The sequence below is a fragment of the Carcharhinus amblyrhynchos genome, chromosome 7 (genome assembly GCF_965287045.1).
Source record: "Carcharhinus amblyrhynchos chromosome 7, sCarAmb.v2.hapA, whole genome shotgun sequence".
In the NCBI taxonomy this organism is placed as follows: Eukaryota; Metazoa; Chordata; class Chondrichthyes; order Carcharhiniformes; family Carcharhinidae; genus Carcharhinus; species Carcharhinus amblyrhynchos.
Window position 1 is genome coordinate 126,738,190 of NC_137330.1, and position 21,035 is coordinate 126,759,224.

Sequence of the window (21,035 nt, forward strand, 5' to 3'; positions counted from 1 at the left end):
TGGCTTTAAATTAAGGGGGGGTAGCTACAGGACGGATGTCAGGGGTAGGTTCTTTACCCAGCGGGTGGTGAGGGATTGGAATGCCCTGCCTGCTGCAGTTGTAAATGCGTCTAGTTTGGGGGCGTTTAAGAGATCTCTGGATAGGTTTATGGACGAAAAGGGATTGGTATAGGCTAGTGGGTCATTGTTTTTGTAACTGGTCGGCGCAACATCGTGGGCCGAAGGGCCTGTTCTGCGCTGTAATGTTCTATGTTCTATGTTCTATGTTTATAGATGTCTATAAAATAATGAGGGGCATAGAACCATAGAACCATAGAAAATTACAGCTCAGAAACAGGCCTTTTGGCCCTTCTTGTCTGCGCCGAACCATTTTTTGCCTAGTCCCACTGACCTGCACTTGAACCATATCCCTCCACACCCCTCTCATCCATCAACCTGTCCAAGTTTTTCTTAAATGTTAAAAGTGACCCCGCATTTACCACTTTATCCGCAGTTCATTCCACACTCCCACCACTCTCTACGTGAAGAAGCCCCCCGCTAATGTTCCCTTTAAACTTTTCTCCTTTCACCCTTAACACATGCCCTCTGTTTTTTTTCTCCCCTAGCTTCCGTGGAAAAAGCCTGCTTGCATTCACTCTATCTATACCCATCAAAATCTTATACACCTCGATCAAATCTCCCCTCATTCTTCTACGCTCCAGGGAATAAAGTCCTAACCTATTCAATCTCTGTAACTCAGCTTCTCAAGTCCCGGCATCATCCTTGTGAACCTTCTCTGCACTCTTTCAACCTTATTTACATTCTTCCTGTAACTAGGTGACCAAAACTGTACACAATACTCTAAATTCGGCCTCACCAATGCCTTATACAACCTTACCATAACATTCCAACTTTTATACTCGATACTCCGATTTATAAAGGCCAATGTACCAAAAGCACTCTTTACAACTCTATCCACCTGTGACGTCACTTTTAGGGAATTCTGTACCTGTATTCCCAGATCCCTCTGTTCAACTGCTCGCTTCAGAGTCCGACCATTTAGCCTGTACATTCTACTTTGGTTTGTCCTTCCAAAGTGCAATACCTCACACTTGTCTGCTTTAAATTCCATGTGCCATTTTTTAGCCCATTTTTCTAGTTGGTCCAAATCCCTCTGCAAGCTTTGAAAACATTCCTCACTGTCCACTACACCTCCAATCTTTGTATCATCAGCAAATTTGCTGATCCAATTTACCACATTATCATTCAGATCATTGATATAGATGACAAACAACAATGGACCCAACACCGATCCCTGCGGCACTCCACTAGTCACAGGCCTCCACTCAGAGAAGCAATCCTCCTCAACCACTCTCTGGCTTCTTCCATTGAGCCAGTGTCTAATCCAATTTACTACCTCCCTATGTATACCTAGCGACTGAACCTTCCTAACTAACCTCCCATGAGGGACCTTATCAAGGGCCTTGCTGAAATCCAGGTAGACAACATCCACCGCCTTCCTTCCATCCACTTTCCTGGTAACCAACTCGAAAAACTCTAATAGATTGGTCAAACATAAGAAATAGGAAATAGGAGCAGGAGTAGGCCATCCAGCCCTTCGAGCCTGCCCCGCGATTCAATAAGATCATGGCTGATCTGTCGCTGCTCAGTTCCACTTTCCCGCCCTCTCCCCATAACCTTTAATCCCCTCTCCTATCAAAAACCCATCAACCCGCGTCTTAAAAATATTTAGCGAGGCAGCCTCCACCACTTCAACAGGCAGAGAATTCCAGAGATTCACCACCCTTTGAGTGAAGAAGTTCCTCCTCAACTCCGTTCTAAACCGCCCCCCTTTTATCTTGAGGCTGTGCCCCCTAGTCCTATTGTCTTTTTTGAGCGGGAAGAGTCTTTCCACCTCTATCCTATCCATCCCATTCATCATCTTATACGTCTCAATGAGATCTCCTCTCATTCTTCTAAACTCTAACGAGTACAAGCCCAGTTTATTCAGCCTCTCCTCATAGCTCAACCCCCTCAACTCCGGTATCAGCCTAGTAAACCTCCTCTGCACTCCCTCCAAGGCCAAAATATCTTTGCGCAGGTGCGGCGCCCAAAAATGTACACAGTACTCCAGTTGCGGCCTCACCAATGCCCTATACAGCTGCAGCAAGACCTCCCTACTTTTATATTCAATCCCCTTCGCTATGAAGGCCAGCATCCCATTCGCCTTCCTGACCACCTGCTGCACCTGCAAGTTGGGTTTTTGCGACTCATGCACAAGGACCCCGAGGTCCCTCTGCACCGTCGCCTGCTGCAGTTTTTCGCCTCGTAAGTAATAGTCCTTCCTACCATTTTTCCTACCAAAGTGGACCACCTCACACTTGCCAACATTAAATTCCATTTGCCATTTCCTGGCCCATTCGCCCAGCCTATCTAGATCCTTCTGCAGACTCTCCATACCCTCCGCACAATTTACCGTTCCACCAATCTTGGTGTCATCAGCAAATTTCGACACTCTACACTCGGTTCCCTCCTCCAGATCATCTATATAAATGGTAAAAAGCTGAGGCCCCAGCACCGACCCCTGGGGCACTCCACTAGTCACCATCCGCCAATCCGAATAGCACCCGTTGACCCCCACTCTCTGCCTCCTATTTGACAACCAATCTTCTATCCACGCTAACACCCTACCCCCAACTCCATGTCCCTCGACCTTCTGCAATAAACTCTTGTGAGGCACTTTGTCAAACGCTTTCTGAAAATCTAGAAAGACCACATCCACCGGCTCTCCTCTATCCACCGCCCTAGACACATCCTCATAGAACTCCAGTAAATTTGTCAGACACGACTTCCCTTTAATGAAACCGTGCTGCGTCTGCTCTATCAAGCAATTCCCTTCAAGATGCCTCGCAATTTCCTCCTTAATGACAGATTCTAACATTTTACCTACCACAGATGTTAAACTAACCGGCCTATAATTCCCCGCCTTTTGCCTGGCACCCATCTTAAACAACGGCGCAAACATGACCTACCACGCACAAAGCCATGTTGACTCTCCCTATTACGTCCCTGTCTATCCAAATATTTGTAGATCCTATCCCTTATCACACCTTCCAATAATTTGCCCGCCAGCGACGTCAAACTTACTGGCCTATAATTTCCCGGATTTCTTTTGGAACCTTTTTTAAACAAGGGAACAACATGAGCCACCCTCCAATCATCTGGCACCTCCCCCGTGAATACTGACATTTTAAATATGTCTGCCAAGGCTTCTGCAAGTTCAACACTAGCCTCCCTCAAGGTCCATGGGAATACCATGTCCACTCCTGGGGATTTATCCACTCTGATTTGCCTCAAGATAGCCAGCACCTCCTCCCCTGTGGTCTGTAAAGGCTCCATGACCTCCCTACCTCTTTGCCCTATTTCCGTAAACTCCATGCCCGTTTCCTTAGTGAATACAGATGCAAAAAACCCATATAGTATCTCCCCCAACTCATTTGGCATCTCCCCCATCTCTTTTGGTTCCATACACAGTCTACCACTCTGGTCTTCAAGAGGATCAATTTTATCCCTCACTATCCTTTTGCTCCTTACATACCTGTGGAAGCTCTTTGGATTTTCCTTTACTCTGTCTGCCCAAGCAACCTCATGTCTTCTTTTAGCCCTCCTGATTTCCCTCTTAAGTAGCTTCTTGCACTTTTTATACTCCTCAAGCATCTGATCTGTTCCTTGCTGCCTGTACATTACATACAACTCTCTCTTCCTCTTAATCAGTGTTACAATTTCCCTCGAGAAGCAAGGTTCCTTATCCCTATTTACTTTGCCTTTAATTCTGACAGGAACATACAAAGTCTGCACTCTCAAAATTTCTCCTTTGAAGGCCTCCCACTTTCCATTTACATCCTTACCAGAGAACAGCCTGTGCCAATCCACTCTTCCCAGATCCCTTCTCATTTCATCAAATTTAGTCTTTTTCTAGTTCAGAACTTCAACCGAGGACCAGATCTATCCTTATCCATGATCAGGTTGAAACTAATGGCATTATGATCACTGGATCTAAAGTGTTGCCTCACACTCACATCCATCACCTGCCCCAACTCATTTCCCAATAGGAGATCCAATATCGCATTCTCTCTAGTTGGCACCTCTATATACTGATGTAGAAAATTCTCCTGAACACATTTTACAAACTCTACCCCGCCTAAACCTTTAACAGTATGTGAGTCCCAATTTATATGTGGAAAATTAAAATCCCCTACTATCACAACTTTCTGTTTCTTGCAGTTGTCAGCTATCTCTCTGCTGATTTGCTCCTCCAATTCTCACTGACTATTGGGTGGTCTATAATACAACCCCATTAATGTGGTCATACCTTTCCTGTTTCTCAGCTCCACCCATAGCGCCTCTGTAGACAGTTCCCTAATCTATCCTGCCTGAGTACTGCTGTAACATTTTCCCTGACCAACAATGCAACTTCCCCCCGCTTTTTATCCCTCTGCCTCTATCATGCCTGAAACATTGGAACCCTGGAACATTGAGCTGCCAGTTCTGCCCCTCCTGTAGCCAAGTTTCACTCATGGCTATAATGTCATATTTCCACATGTCAATCCACGCCTTCAGCTCATCTGTCTTCCCCACAATACTCCTGGCATTGAAGTAGACATACCTCAAAAGATTATTTCCACTACACTCAACTCTTCCTGTGATGTTACTTGAACTAACCTGTCTTTTTACCCCCACTCCATTATCTGCACTGGCACTCCAGTTCCTATCCCCCTGCAAATCTAGTTTAAATGCTCCCCAATAACACTAGCAAACCTCCCTGCAAGTATATTGGTCCCCTTGTAGTTTAGGTGTAACCTGTCTCTCTTGTACAGGTCCCACCTGCCCCAGAAGAGGTCCCAATGATCCAAGAATCGGAAACCCTGCTCTCTACACCAGTTCCTCAGCCATGTGTTCATCCGCCCAAGCATCCTACTCTGACCCTCACTGGCACGTGATACAGGTAGCAATCCTGAGATTACTACCCTCGGGGTCTGCTTTTTAACTTCCTTCCAAGCTCTCTATACTCTCTCTTTAGGACTCCTCACTTTTCCTACCTACATCATTGGTACCAATGTGTACCATGGCACCTGGCTGATCACCTTCCCACTTCAGAACACTGTGCACATGATCAGAGACACCCCTGACCTTGGCACCCAGGAGGCAACAAACCATCCGGGAGTCACTGTCCTGACCACAGAACCTCCTGTCTGTACCTTTGACCATTGAGTCCCTTATTACTACCACTCTCCTCTTCTTCCTCCCACCCTTTTGCGCTGCAGAACCAGACTCAGTATCAGAGTTCGGGCGGTCGCAGCTTGTCCCAGGTAAAGTATCCCCTACAACAGTATCCAATTTGGTATAGCTGTTGTGGAGGGGAATGGTCACATGGGAACCCTGCACTGCCTTATTTCCATTTCCTCTCCTTACAGTAACCAAATTCCTATGCTCTGCTGATTAGGTGTAACTACCACCCTAAAGCTACTGTCTATGAACTTCTCATTCTCCCGAATTAGACGGAGGTCATCAAGCTCCTTCTCCAGTTCCCTACCATGCTTTGCTAGCAGCTGCAGCTGGATGCATCTCTTGCAGGTGTTGTTGTCATAGACAAGGTGGATAATCAATAGGTGCATAGATAAGGTGGATCATCAGTAGGTGCATAGATAAGGTGGACAGTCAATAGGTGCATAGATAAGGTGGATAATCAATAGGTACATAGATAAGGTGGATAATCAATAGGTGCATAGATAAGGTGGACAGTCAATAGGTGCATAGATAAGGTGGATAATCAATAGGTGCATAGATAAGGTGGATAATCAATAGGTGCATAGATAAGGTGGATCATCAATAGGTGCATAGATAAGGTGGACAGTCAATAGGTGCATAGATAAGGTGGACAGTCAATAGGTGCATAGATAAGGTGGATAATCAATAGGTGCATAGATAAGGTGGATCATCAGTAGGTGCATAGATAAGGTGGATAATCAATAGGTGCATAGATAAGGTGGATAATCAATAGGTGCATAGATAAGGTGGACAGTCAATAGGTGCATAGATAAGGTGGATAATCAATAGGTGCATAGATAAGGTGGATAATCAATAGGTGCATAGATAAGGTGGATAGTCAATAGGTGCATAGATAAGGTGGATAATCAATAGGTGCATAGATAAGGTGGACAGTCAATAGGTGCATAGATAAGGTGGATAATCAATAGGTGCATAGATAAGGTGGATCATCAATAGGTGCATAGATAAGGTGGACAGTCGATAGGTGCATAGACAAGGTGGATAGTCGATAGGTGCATAGATAAGGTGGATAGTCAATAGGTGCATAGATAAGGTGGACAGTCAATAGGTGCATAGATAAGGTGGATAGTCAATAGGTGCATAGATGAGGTGGACAGTCAATAGGTGCATAGATAAGGTGGATAATCAATAGGTGCATAGATAAGGTGGACAGTCAATAGGTGCATAGATAAGGTGGATAATCAATAGGTGCATAGATAAGGTGGATAGTCAATAGGTGCATGGATAAGGTGGATAATCAATAGGTGCATAGATAAGGTGGACAGTCAATAGGTGCATAGATAAGGTGGATAATCAATAGGTGCATAGATAAGGTGGATAGTCAATAGGTGCATAGATAAGGTGGATAATCAATAGGTGCATAGATAAGGTGGATCATCAAAGGGTGCATAGATAAGGTGGATAGTCAATAGGTGCATAGATAAGGTGGATAATCAATAGGTACATAGATAAGGTGGATAGTCAATAGGTGCATAGATAAGGTGGATCATCAATAGGTGCATAGATAAGGTGGATCATCAATAGGTGCATAGATAAGGTGGATAATCAATAGGAGCATAGATAAGGTGGATAATCAATAGGTGCATAGATAAGGTGGATCATCAATAGGTGCATAGATAAGGTGGATAATCAATAGGTGCATAGATAAGGTGGATAATCAATAGGTGCATAGATAAGGTGGATCATCAATAGGTGCATAGATAAGGTGGATAATCAATAGGTGCATAGATAAGGTGGATAATCAATAGGTGCATAGATAAGGTGGATAGTCAATAGGTGCATAGATAAGGTGGATCATCAATAGGTGCATAGATAAGGTGGACAGTCAATAGGTGCATAGATAAGGTGGACAGTCAATAGGTGCATAGATAAGGTGGATAGTCAATAGGTGCATAGATAAGGTGGACAGTCAATAGGTGCATAGATAAGGTGGACAGTCAATAGGTGCATAGATAAGGTGGATAGTCAATAGGTGCATAGATAAGGTGGATAATCAATAGGTGCATAGATAAGGTGGACAGTCAATAGGTGCATAGATAAGGTGGATAGTGAATAGGTGCATAGATAAGGTGGATAATCAATAGGTGCATAGATAAGGTGGATAATCAATAGGTGCATAGATAAGGTGGATCATCAATAGGTGCATAGATAAGGTGGATAATCAATAGGTACATAGATAAGGTGGATAGTCAATAGGTGCATAGATAAGGTGGATAGTCAATAGATGCATAGATAAGGTGGATAATCAATAGGTGCATAGATAAGGTGGACAGTCAATAGGTGCATAGATAAGGTGGACAGTCAATAGGTGCATAGATAAGGTGGATAATCAATAGGTGCATAGATAAGGTGGATAGTCAATAGGTGCATAGATAAGGTGGATAGTCAATAGGTGCATAGATAAGGTGGATCATCAATAGGTGCATAGATAAGGTGGATAGTCAATAGGTGCATAGATAAGGTGGATAATCAATAGGTGCATAGATAAGGTGGATCGTCAATAGGTGCATAGATAAGGTGGATAGTCAATAGGTGCATAGATAAGGTGGATAGTCAATAGGTGCATAGATAAGGTGGATAATCAATAGGTGCATAGATAAGGTGGACAGTCAATAGGTGCATAGATAAGGTGGATAGTCAATAGGTGCATAGATAAGGTGGATAATCAATAGGTGCATAGATAAGGTGGACAGTCAATAGGTGCATAGATAAGGTGGATAGTCAATAGGTGCATAGATAAGGTGGACAGTCAATAGGTGCATAGATAAGGTGGACAGTCAATAGGTGCATAGATAAGATGGATAATCAATAGGTGCATAGATAAGGTGGATCATCAATAGGTGCATAGATAAGGTGGACAGTCAATAGGTGCATAGATAAGGTGGATAGTCGATAGGTGCATATAGGTGCATAGATAAGGTGGACAGTCAATAGGTGCATAGATAAGGTGGATAGTCAATAGGTGCATAGATAAGGTGGATAGTCAATAGGTGCATAGATAAGGTGGACAGTCAATAGGTGCATAGATAAGGTGGATAGTCAATAGGTGCATAGATAAGGTGGATAGTCAATAGGTGCATAGATAAGGTGGATCATCAATAGGTGCATAGATAAGGTGGATAATCAATAGGTGCATAGATAAGGTGGATCATCAATAGGTGCATAGATAAGGTGGATAGTCAATAGGTGCATAGATAAGGTGGATAGTCAATAGGTGCATAGATAAGGTGGACAGTCAATAGGTGCATAGATAAGGTGGATCATCAATAGGTGCATAGATAAGGTGGATAGTCAATAGGTGCATAGATAAGGTGGATCATCAATAGGTGCATAGATAAGGTGGATAATCAATAGTTGCATAGATAAGGTGGACAGTCAGTAGGTGCATAGATAAGGTGGATAGTCAATAGGTGCATAGATAAGGTGGATAATCAATAGGTGCATAGATAAGGTGGACAGTCAATAGATGCATAGATAAGGTGGATAGTCAATAGGTGCACAGATAAGGTGGATAGTCAATAGGTGCATAGATAAGGTGGATAATCAATAGGTGCGTAGATAAGGTGGACAGTCAATAGGTGCATAGATAAGGTCGATAATCAATAGGTACATAGATAAGGTGGATAGTCAATAGGTGCATAGATAAGGTGGACAGTCAATAGGTGCATAGATAAGGTGGATAGTCAATAGGTGCATAGATAAGGTGGATGGTCAATAGGTGCATAGATAAGGTGGACAGTCAATAGGTGCGTAGATAAGGTGGACAGTGAATAGGTGCATAGATAAGGTGGATAATCAATAGGTGCATAGATAAGGTGGATCATCAATAGGTACATAGATAAGGTGGATCATCAATAGGTGCATAGATAAGGTGGATAATCAATAGGTACATAGATAAGGTGGATAGTCAATAGGTGCATAGATAAGGTGGATGGTCAATCATAGATAAGGTGGACAGTCAATAGGTGCATAGATAAGGTGGACAGTCAATAGGTGCGTAGATAAGGTGGACAGTGAATAGGTGCATAGATAAGGTGGATAGTCAATAGGTGCACAGATAAGGTGGACAGTCAATAAGTGCATAGATAAGGTGGATAGTCAATAGGTGCATAGATAAGGTGGATGGTCAATAGGTGCATAGATAAGGTGGACAGTCAATAGGTGCGTAGATAAGGTGGACAGTGAATAGGTGCATAGATAAGGTGGATAATCAATAGGTGCATAGATAAGGTGGATAGTCAATAGGTGCATAGATAAGGTGGATAATCAATAGGTGCATAGATAAGGTGGATAGTGAATAGGTGCATAGATAAGGTGGATAATCAATAGGTGCATAGATAAGGTGGATAATCAATAGGTACATAGATAAGGTGGATCATCAATAGGTGCATAGATAAGGTGGATAATCAATAGGTACATAGATAAGGTGGATAGTCAATAGGTGCATAGATAAGGTGGATGGTCAATCATAGATAAGGTGGATAATCAATAGGTGCGTAGATAAGGTGGACAGTCAATAGGTGCATAGATAAGGTGGATAATCAATAGGTACATAGATAAGGTGGATAGTCAATAGGTGCATAGATAAGGTGGACAGTCAATAGGTGCATAGATAAGGTGGATAGTCAATAGGTGCATAGATAAGGTGGATGGTCAATAGGTGCATAGATAAGGTGGACAGTCAATAGGTGCGTAGATAAGGTGGACAGTGAATAGGTGCATAGATAAGGTGGATAATCAATAGGTGCATAGATAAGGTGGATAGTCAATAGGTGCATAGATAAGGTGGATAATCAATAGGTGCATAGATAAGGTGGATAGTGAATAGGTGCATAGATAAGGTGGATAATCAATAGGTGCATAGATAAGGTGGATAATCAATAGGTACATAGATAAGGTGGATCATCAATAGGTGCATAGATAAGGTGGATAATCAATAGGTACATAGATAAGGTGGATAGTCAATAGGTGCATAGATAAGGTGGATAGTCAATCATAGATAAGGTGGACAGTCAATAGGTGCATAGATAAGGTGGATCATCAATAGGTGCATAGATAAGGTGGATAGTCAATAGGTGCATAAATAAGGTGGATAATCAATAGGTGCATAGATAAGGTGGATCATCAATAGGTGCATAGATAAGGTGGATCATCAATAGGTGCATAGGTAAGGTGGATAGTCAATAGGTGCATAAATAAGGTGGATAATCAATAGGTGCATAGATAAGGTGGATAATCAATAGGTGCATAGATAAGGTGGATCATCAATAGGTGTCATAGATAAGGTGGATAGTCAATAGGTGCATAGATAAGGTGGATAGTCAATAGGTGCATAGATAAGGTGGACAGTCAATAGGTGCATAGATAAGGTGGATAGTCAATAGGTGCATAGATAAGGTGGACAGTCAATAGGTGCATAGATAAGGTGGATAATCAATAGGTGCATAGATAAGGTGGATAATCAATAGGTGCATAGATAAGGTGGATAGTCAATAGGTGCATAGATAAGGTGGACACTCAGTAGATGCATAGATAAGGTGGATAGTCAATAGGTGCATCGATAAGGTGGATAGTCAATAGGTGCATAGATAAGGTGGATAGTCAATAGGTGCATAGATAAGGTGGATAGTCAATAGGTGCACAGATAAGGTGGATAGTCAATAGGTGCATAGATAAGGTGGATCATCAGTAGGTGCATAGATAAGGTGGATCATCAATATGTGCATAGATAAGGTGGATAGTCAATAGGTGCATAGATAAGGTGGATAGTCAATAGGTGCATAGATAAGGTGGATCATCAGTAGGTGCATAGATAAGGTGGATAGTCAATATCTTTTCCCAAAGATACGGGAGTCTAAAATTAGAGGGCATCGGTTTAAGGTGAGAGGGGAGAGATACAAAAGTGTCCAAAGGGGCAATTTTTTCACATAGAGGGTGGTGAATGTCTGGAACAAGCTGCCAGAGGTGGTAGTAGAGGTGGATACAATTTTGTCTTTTAAAAAGCGTTTAAACAGTTACATGGGTAAGATGGGTATAGAGGGATATGGGCCAAATGTGGGCAATTGGGATTAATTTAGGGTTTAAAAAAAAGGCAGCGTGGACAAGTTGGGCTGAATGGCCTGTTTCCATGCTGTAAACCTCTATGGCTCAATGACTCTATGATCCTAGGATGGATCTCTTGTGGGGGATGTGGAGGAAGGTGGGTCAGGTGGGTCTCAAATTGGCGGGGAGGAGGGAGGCAGATCAGATCGTTTTCTGGTGGGGGGAGGGAGCAAGTCAGATCGTTGTCTGGTGAAGGAAGGGGTAGGTGGGTCAGATCATTGTCGGTGTGGGGGGAGAAGGGAAGCGGGTCAGATCATTGTCGGTGTGGGGGGAGAAGGGAAGCGGGTCAGATCATTGTCGGTGTGGGGGGAGAAGGGAAGCGGGTCCGATCATTGTCGGTGTGGGGGGAGAAGGGAAGCGGGTCAGATCATTGTCGGTGTGGGGGGAGAAGGGAAGCGGGTCAGATCATTGTCGGTGTGGGGGGAGAAGGGAAGCGGGTCAGATCATTGTCGGTGTGGGGGAGGTAAGTGGGTCAGATCATTGTCGGTGTGGGGGGAGGGAAGCGGGTCAGATCATTGTCGGTGTGGGGGGAGGGAAGTGGGTCAGATCATTGTCGGTGTGGGGGGAGAAGGGAAGCGGGTCAGATCATTGTCGGTGTGGGGGGAGGGAAGCGGGTCAGATCATTGTCGGTGTGGGGGGAGGGAAGTGGGTCAGATCATTGTCGGTGTGGGGGGAGGGAAGCGGGTCAGATCATTGTCGGTGTGGGGGGAGGGAAGCGGGTCAGATCATTGTCGGTGTGGGGGGAGAAGGGAAGCGGGTCAGACCATTGTCGGTGTGGGGGGAGAAGGGAAGCGGGTCAGATCATTGTCGGTGTGGGGGGAGAAGGGAAGCGGGTCAGATCATTGTCGGTGTGGGGGGAGAAGGGAAGCGGGTCAGATCATTGTCGGTGTGGGGGGAGAAGGGAAGTGGGTCAGATCATTGTCGGTGTGGGGGGAGAAGGGAAGCGGGTCAGATCATTGTCGGTGTGGGGGGAGAAGGGAAGCGGGTCAGATCATTCTCTGGTGGGGGAAGGAGGAGGGAGGTGGATCAGATGGCTCCATGATCGGGGGGAGGGGGAAGCAGGTCAGATCATTCTCTGGTGGGGGGAGGAAAGTGGGTCAGATCGTTCTCTGGTGGGGAGGAGGGAGGTGGGTCAGAGCATTCTTTGGTGGGGGGCGGGGATGTCTGCTGCCAGTCTGGTGGGAGGAAGGCAGGCAAGGGGCCGGGATTGGTCTGGGTAGTGGGGGGGTGGGAGGATAAGAACATAAGAAATAGGAGCAGGAGTAGGCCATCTAGCCCTTCGAGCCTGCCCCGCCATTCAATAAGATCATGGCTGATCTGTCGTGGCTCAGTTCCACTTTCCCGCCCTCTCCCCATAACCCTTAATCCCCTCTCTTATCAAAAACCCATCAACCCGCGTCTTAAAAATATTTAGCGAGGCAGCCTCCACCACTTCAACGGGCAGAGAATTCCAGAGATTCACCACCCTTTGAGTGAAGAAGTTCCTCCTCAACTCCGTTCTAAACCGCCCCCCTTTTATCTTGAGGCTGTGCCCCCTAGTCCTACTGTCTTTTTTGAGCGGGAAGAGTCTCTCCACCTCTATCCTATCCATCCCATTCATCATCTTATACGTCTCAATGAGATCTCCCCTCATTCTTCTAAACTCTAACGAGTACAAGCCTAGTTTATTCAGCCTCTCCTCATAGTTCAACCCCCTCAACTCCGGTATCAGCCTAGTAAACCTCCTCTGCACTCCCTCCAAGGCCAAAATATCTTTGCGCAGGTGCGGCGCCCAAAACTGCACACAGTACTCCAGCTGCGGCCTCACCAATGCCCTATACAGCTGCAGCAAGACCTCCCTACTTTTATATTCAATCCCCCTCGCTATGAAGGCCAGCATCCCATTCGCCTTCCTGACCACCTGCTGTACCTGCAAGCTGGGTTTTTGCGACTCATGCACAAGGACCCCGAGGTCCCTCTGCACCGTCGCCTGCTGCAGTTTTTCGCCACGTAAGTAATAGTCCTTCCTACCATTCTTCCTACCAAAGTGGACCACCTCACACTTGCCAACATTAAATTCCATTTGCCATTTCCTGGCCCATTCGCCCAGCCTATCTAGATCCTTCTGCAGACTCTCCACACCCTCCGCACAATTTGCCGTTCCCCCAATCTTGGTGTCATCAGCAAATTTCGACACCCTGCACTAAGGTAATGTTCTGGGGGCAATGGCTGTTGGGGACAGGGGAAGGCATTATTGGGCCCTGGAGCAATGTGGAAGTGCAGCACTTTTCAAAATTTTTTTTACTGCACAGGTGCAGTTGAAGGCTCCGAGCTTTTTGGGCGCGATAAGCCCCACCCAAAGGAGGCTGCAGCTCGATTCAGAATCACTACTTTTTTTTGGGCAGAGTGCGTATGGGGGTGCTGAGAACAGGTTTACAAGTCAGATCTGAAACACTCCCAGATTCAGCACTTAGAATCAAAATGGTAAAATTGGGCCCCGAGTGTGATGGTAGGTAGTTCTATGCAACGATTGGAAATTCTGCCTAATACTGAACTCATTGCAAAGTGATTTTGTGTACATCCCTTTAAGTACTTAACTACAAGTCCATATTATTGATGGATTGGTCTGAACAATTTAAAATTTATTCATAATTGGATTAATTTATGAACAGAATTTTCCCAAATATAAAAACATTGCTCAAGTAATGTGCTTTCTTCAGTTATCAAGACGGAGATTATTATCAGCTGAGCCTCTATATATTTAAAATGGAATTTACCCTGTCATTTGGATTCTTTCAGGGAGTGTCATGGAATACTATTCGCTATATGCTTGGAGAAGTTCAATATGGTGGACGCGTTACAGATGACTATGACAAACGCCTCCTCAACTGTTTTTGCAAGGTAATCCCACTCCTCTACATACAAATATTGTGATTATAATGGCTGGACTTCTGCAATTAATCCCCTGCCACCACAGCCAGCGAAAATAGAGAAGCTGGCACTGAGCCAAATCTCCATTCACACAGCGGGTCTGCAGAATCTGGCCCAGTGAGTAAGAGGGTGCAGATGAAGATGCTGTGATAGTTTTCACATTGGGTGTAATTGGTAACCTGGTGCAAAATTGCATCTACTTTAAGGGGAGCTTTCTTTTCCAGTGTTCTGACATAATCTCCCTTGCACAATGCGGAACATAAAAGTGCCTTGAACAATGCAATTAGATAATCTTTTAAACCATGAAAACTGCTTTAAAAATATTTGTTAATTTATTTGACTTGCCTCGATTCATTTATTGACACAGCATGAAAATGGATTACTTGTGAGTAAACAAATTTTGAATTACTGAAAAATATTTATAAAAATAGAGAACCATTTGCTTGTTATATTAGTCCTCTTGTGAATTAATAAAAAGCATCCAAAATTTTTAAAACACGTCTTTTGGTATCCTTGGGGGCAATTCTCCCAAAAGTGCTGAATTGGCGGGAACCTGTTATAGATCGTGACAGTTCTGACAGGTCAGCTTCTCACCCGAATCTCTCCACTCTGTGCAGTGCAGAGGGCCCAGTCGTGAATCTCATTAAAAACCCAGGGGGGACGGGTTTGACAGTTCTGACGGGTCAGCTTCTCACCCGAATCTCTCCACTCTGTGCAGTGCAGAGGGCCCAGTCGTGAATCTCATTAAAAACCCAGGGGGGACGGGTTTGACAGTTCTGACGGGTCAGCTTCTCACCCGAATCTCTCCACTCTGTGCAGTGCAGAGGGCCCAGTCGTGAATCTCATTAAAAACCCAGGGGGGACGGGTTTGACAGTTCTGACAGGTCAGCTTCTCACCCGAATCTCTCCACTCTGTGCAGTGCAGAGGGCCCAGTCGTGAATCTCATTAAAAACCCAGGGGGGACGGGTTTGACAGTTCTGACGGGTCAGCTTCTCACCCGAATCTCTCCACTCTGTGCAGTGCAGAGGGCCCAGTCGTGAATCTCATTAAAAACCCAGGGGGGACGGGTTTGACAGTTCTGACAGGTCAGCTTCTCACCCGAATCTCTCCACTCTGTGCAGTGCAGAGGGCCCAGTCGTGAATCTCATTAAAAACCCAGGGGGGACGGGTTTGACAGTTCTGACGGGTCAGCTTCTCACCCGAATCTCTCCACTCTGTGCAGTGCAGAGGGCCCAGTCGTGAATCTCATTAAAAACCCAGGGGGGACGGGTTTGACAGTTCTGACAGGTCAGCTTCTCACCCGAATCTCTCCACTCTGTGCAGTGCAGAGGGCCCAGTCGTGAATCTCATTAAAAACCCAGGGGGGACGGGTTTGACAGTTCAAGAACTCTGTGCAGACGCAGTGGCCCCAAATTGTCAAGCTCCCATTTGTAGGCCAGCCTGATCACTGGGCAGCCTGGGGTCCTTGCAGTGCTGCCCCTCTCGCCCCCCTCTACAGCCTGACTGCGACCCCCGCAGCAATTCCTGGGCTGACCCTCCCTCCTCCCCATCGTGGAGCGTCCCAATGCCCAGGTCCCATCCCCCTGCAGTAGTGATCCGCCCACCCCTCTCAACCCAGCAGCACCTCCCCCCACCCCCCTAGCAGACAACCCCCCTCCCCCTCAAGCCCGCCCCAATCGCTGCTCTCCCTTCATCCCACACTGATACCAGTGCAGAGTGACAGTGGGACTCCCCATCCCCACTGATTGCACCTCGCCCCACCCACAATAGACCCCACCCCTTAGCACTGCCCGATACCCAATGGGCAATGCCAAGATGTCCCTGATATGGGTACTTTGCCCCTTAGGCAGTGCCAGGGTGCCCATGTGCAGGGGGCACAGGCTAATACTGCCAGGGTGCCCATGCCCAGCAGGCACCAACCCCCCACTGCCCGACCCCTCTGGGCACCCGACTTCCACCCCCTACATTCCGCTCGTTTCCCCAATGGGGGAACTAGTCTGAAACCCGCATGAATGAAGTACTCCTGGCGATGTGGAGATTCGATCGGGACCTTTCAGGTCCCGATAATTAACTAATCTACATATTTAAAATAGATTTTAAAAAGCTTTAAATGACTTAGCTGCCTTCCCGCCGGTTTCCAGCATGTTCGCCGGCTCTGGGAGGTGCGCATGCATTCGCAGCATATGCGCAAATCCCCGTTCAAGGCCGCAGATGTATGTCTCCCAGTCGGACCCGCCAGAAAAGAGGTTGGTGCGGATGGGAGAATCACGGCCCTTGTGTCCAAAAGGCTCGATTGGATTCCTTCGAGGCTTGCAAATAAAGGCAAGTAGAAAAATTGCCATTAGTGATTAATTCACCATAAAGTGACTAATTTTGTGTGTGAGCCCAACTTCAGGCACAATGGTTCTTAAATTAATGCAAAATATTGCAATACTCAAATTGTGTTGAACATAATTTGTGCTTAAAATTTCACAATCTTTTGTGCTGATTGACATTGAAAAAATTACAGCAGTGAAGTGAAAGCTATAGCCCACTTTGTTTCTTGCCCAGTTTTACTTTAGATTAGAAAGCCATGACGTTGTGGCATTGCTCTTATTCTTAATGTCTGACAAGATATTGAAACAACAAGCACTGAAACATCATCAATTCCCCAATTAAAATGGGATTGTAACTTCCATTATGTTTGCTATATTAGACAGAGTTAAAGGAGAATGCAAACCAATTTGATAAATAGGAATATTTCCATAACAATGCAGTACTTTGCCACATATTATCACCTTGTCCAGAAAGTGTTGCAGAAAAATGAATGAATAAAAATCTTCTGAAAATAGTAAGAAAGGAGACTGCAGTTTAAATCAAATAGCAGAATGTTATCTTATTAACTTTTATAAATACAGATTTCTTTCATAAGATTTGTCTCTTCCTTAAAAATAGCAAGAGAATTTGTAGACAGTGCAACTCTTGCTACTGGTTTCTTCTTTAAAAGTCTGTTAAATTATTCTGCTTTGTTGTTTTAGGTATTTTCTCAAAACTTTGAAGTCTTAAGATCTAAGTTATTATTATACTATGATTAATGTTTTCAAATAAATTCATAGGTTTGTTATAACCTGATTGAACCATTCTCACACTTATAGCTTATCTCAATGGATTGTGTTGTTTTGTGATAAAGTGCAATGGATGTAATTGTTTTGTGTACTTGTGATATAGGTGTGGTTCAGTGAGAAGATGTTCGATTCTAAATTCAGCTTTTATACCGATTATATTATTCCAATATGTGCAAATGTAGATGGTTATCTGGAGTATATTCAAACGTTACCTGCCGTTGACACCCCCCAAGTGTTTGGCTTACACCCAAATGCTGATATCACGTAAGTAGGATGCAAGTTAATGTTTACTTAATACATAATGGAGGGGATTTTCTGGCCATGGTCAACCCAAAACCAGAAAATCCTGCCCAAGGTCAACGGACCTTTGCGTGGTCTGCCCTCACACTCCCCACCCGCTATGGTTCCTATGGCAGGTGGGACAGGAAAATTCCCCCCAGTGAGTTGGTAATGATCACTTGTTATTGTTCCTTACTTCACAGTAACAATTAAACTATAACCTTGGCTGGATAAAAGAAATGTGGGACTAACTTTTCAGTGATATCCAAGGACCTGCCACCTGCACCAGAAACTTACTTTGGGGTGGCATTTTGATGGCAGAAGCCAACTAACAGTATGTTTCCAGGCTGGGCAATCCCCAGGAGTTACTAGAGAGCCAGCAATTCAGCAACATCAAGGAGAGGGACTTTAATATTACAACAGCTTGTCACCCTTTTTAGGCATGAGGCTGAATTTGCCGGATATCCAGCACTGGTTACATCACGAGGGGTGAGAAATCAGGAATGAACCTGATTTCTCAGATCTCTCGCAATCTTACTGTTCACCCTGCCAGGGTATAAGAAGCTAAGATTGCAGCAAAAGAATTTAGAACATAGAACATAGAAAAACTACAGCACAAACAGGCCCTTTGGCCCACAAGTTGCGCCGATGATATCTATACCTACTAGGCTTACCTATAACCTTCAATTCTATTAAGTTCCATGTACTCATCCAGAAGTCTCTTAAAAGACCCTATTGAATTTGCCTCCACCACCACCAATGGCTGCCGATTCCACTCACTCGCCACCCTCTAAGTGAAAAACTTAGCCCTGACATCTCCTCTGTACCTACTCCCCATCACCTTAAACCCGTGTCCTCTCGTAGCAACTGTTCCAGCCCTTGGAAAAAGCCTCTGAGAATCCACCCAATCTACACCTCGCAACATCTTATACACTTCTATCAGATCACCTCTCATCCTTCGTCTCTCTAAGGAGAAGAGACCTAGCTCCCTCAAACTATCCTCATAAGGCATGCCACCCAATCCAGGCAACATCCTTGTAAATCTCCTCTGCACCCTCTCAATAGCTTCCACATCTTTCGTGTAATGAGGCAACCAGAACTGAGCCCAGTATTTCAAGAGAGGTCTGATTAGGGTCTTATAGAGCTGCAACATTATCTCCCGACTCCTAAACTCAATGCCTTGATTGATGAAGGCCAGTACACTATACACCTTCTTAACCACATCCTCCACCTGCGAGGCCTATTTAAGAGTCCTATGGATCCGGACCCCAAGGTCCTTCTGATCCTCTACATTGCTAAGAGTCTTACCCTTGATATTGTACTCCTTCATCCCATTGGACCTGCCAAAATGGACCACTACACATTTATCCGGGTTGAAGTCCCCCAGCTACTTCTCCGCCCAGTCTTGCATCCTATCTATGTCACGCTGCAACTTCTGATGTCCCTCCAGACCATCCACAACACCACCAACCTTCGTGCCATCAGCAAACTTACCAACCCATCTCTCCACTTCATCATTCAGGTCCCAGAACAAATCCCTGGGGCACTCCACTGGTGACTGACCTCTATGCAGAAAAAGACCCATCCACAACCACTCTCTGCCTTCTACAGGCAAGTCAGTTCTGGATCCACAAGGCAACAGCCCCTTGGATCCCATGCCCTCTCACCTTCTCAAGAAGTCTTGCACGGGGGACCTTATCAAACGCTTTGCTGAAGTCCATATAAATCACATCTACCACTCTTCCTTCGTCAATGTATTTAGTCAATATGTCAATGATTTATCTGGAATCTTTCTGTGATTAGTGAGGGGAATACCCTGGGAAAGGGACTCAGAATATCCATTGTAACCATGCCTCTCATAGTTTTGTAAACTTCTATCAGGTCATCCCTCTGCAACTGACATTCAAATGAAAACAACACAAGTTTGTCCAATCTCTCCTCATTGCTAATACCCTCCATTCCAGGCAACATTCTGGTAAACCTTTTCTGTACCCTTTCCAAAGCCTCCACACCCTTCTAGTAGTGTAGTGACCAGTATCCAAATATGGCAAAATGACTTGCCAAATTTTATGCTCTATGCCCCAATTTGAGCAAGCATGCCATCTGCCTTCTTGATCACCTTAACCACTGAGTTTTTGTGTAATTCAACAGAGGATCCTGAGGTTTCTTCTGCTGTTCTTCCATACTGTTTTTCAAGACAGTCTTTGTTTCTATTTACTTCTTTTGCATTTAATCTTGAAGGATACTAGCTATACTTCCAACTGTTTGTTTTCGACTTGACCCCTTGCCAACTCATACTGTTCTTTGGGGCACTGCTTTTAGGGCTCTGATGCTGCTTTTATGAAATAGTGCTCGGTATTTTTTAAAACTCCTCATGTTTTCTAGGGCTAGATATTGACTCTTCAAATAATCTTTCAGTAAACAACTTAGCAGAATCAAAGAATTGTTACAGCACAGAAGGGAGCCACTGATTATCAGATGAAAGTTCAATTTTTGGAATGGTTAAATCCGGCAAGTTCATGGCAGACTCCACAGAATAAAATCCCAAGTCCGCTCTAGAATGACAAGAGTCAGAATTGCCTTTGGAAGGAATGGGGCAAACCGATGGGAAAAATATTCCTGTCCCAACTGCCATGGGAATCGTAGTGGGCAGGATAGAGCCATGAAAGGGTCCGTTGACCTTGGATGGGAATTTCCGGTCTTGGGGCAAGAGCGACCAGAAAATCTCTCCCAGGGTGTCCAATCAAAACAGACAGGTTGGTCAGATAGAGAAATTCAACTCAAAGGAACACCAAAAGCAAATCAAATGTAGATAACCAAGTATGATCAGGTGTATAAACTTGTTTTGTATTCCCTTGAATTAGAAAGAACAAAGAACATTACAGTACAGGAACAGGCCCACTGGCCCAGCAAATCTGCACTGACACTAATATTTTCATGCCTCTGTGTGGTCCATATCCCTCTATTCCCTGTCTATTCATTTGTCTATTCAGATGCCTCTTGAATGTTGTTATAGAATTTGCTTCTGGCAGTGCATTCCAGGCATTCACCACACTCTGTTTGAAAAACGTACCCTTGGTGTCTCTTTTAACCTTTCCCTCTCTCACTCTCAACCTATGCCCTGAGTAGTTTACCCTTTGACCGTGGGAGAAATATTCTGATTATCCATTCTATACAAGCCTGCCATAATCTTGTAAAACCTCTATCAGGTCACCCCCTCATCCTCCAGCGTTCCAATGAAAATAATCCAAGTTTGTTCAACCCCTCTTCATAGGAGAGGCAATGGCCTAGTGGTAGTATCGCTACACTAT

General features: G+C 44.7%; 1 protein-coding gene across 1 annotated transcript in view; it reads left to right on the plus strand.

Annotated features, from left to right (window-relative positions):
• The window catches only part of LOC145345623 (dynein axonemal heavy chain 8-like), a 1,557,438-nt gene that overhangs the window by 1,451,635 nt on the left and 84,768 nt on the right, over positions 1-21,035 (plus strand). Inside the window, exons 89-90 of the mRNA XM_080193457.1 lie at positions 14,209-14,310; positions 17,549-17,709. Of these exons, the coding sequence (XP_080049583.1) occupies positions 14,209-14,310; positions 17,549-17,709 (263 nt within the window). The remainder of the gene's footprint in view (positions 1-14,208; positions 14,311-17,548; positions 17,710-21,035) is intronic.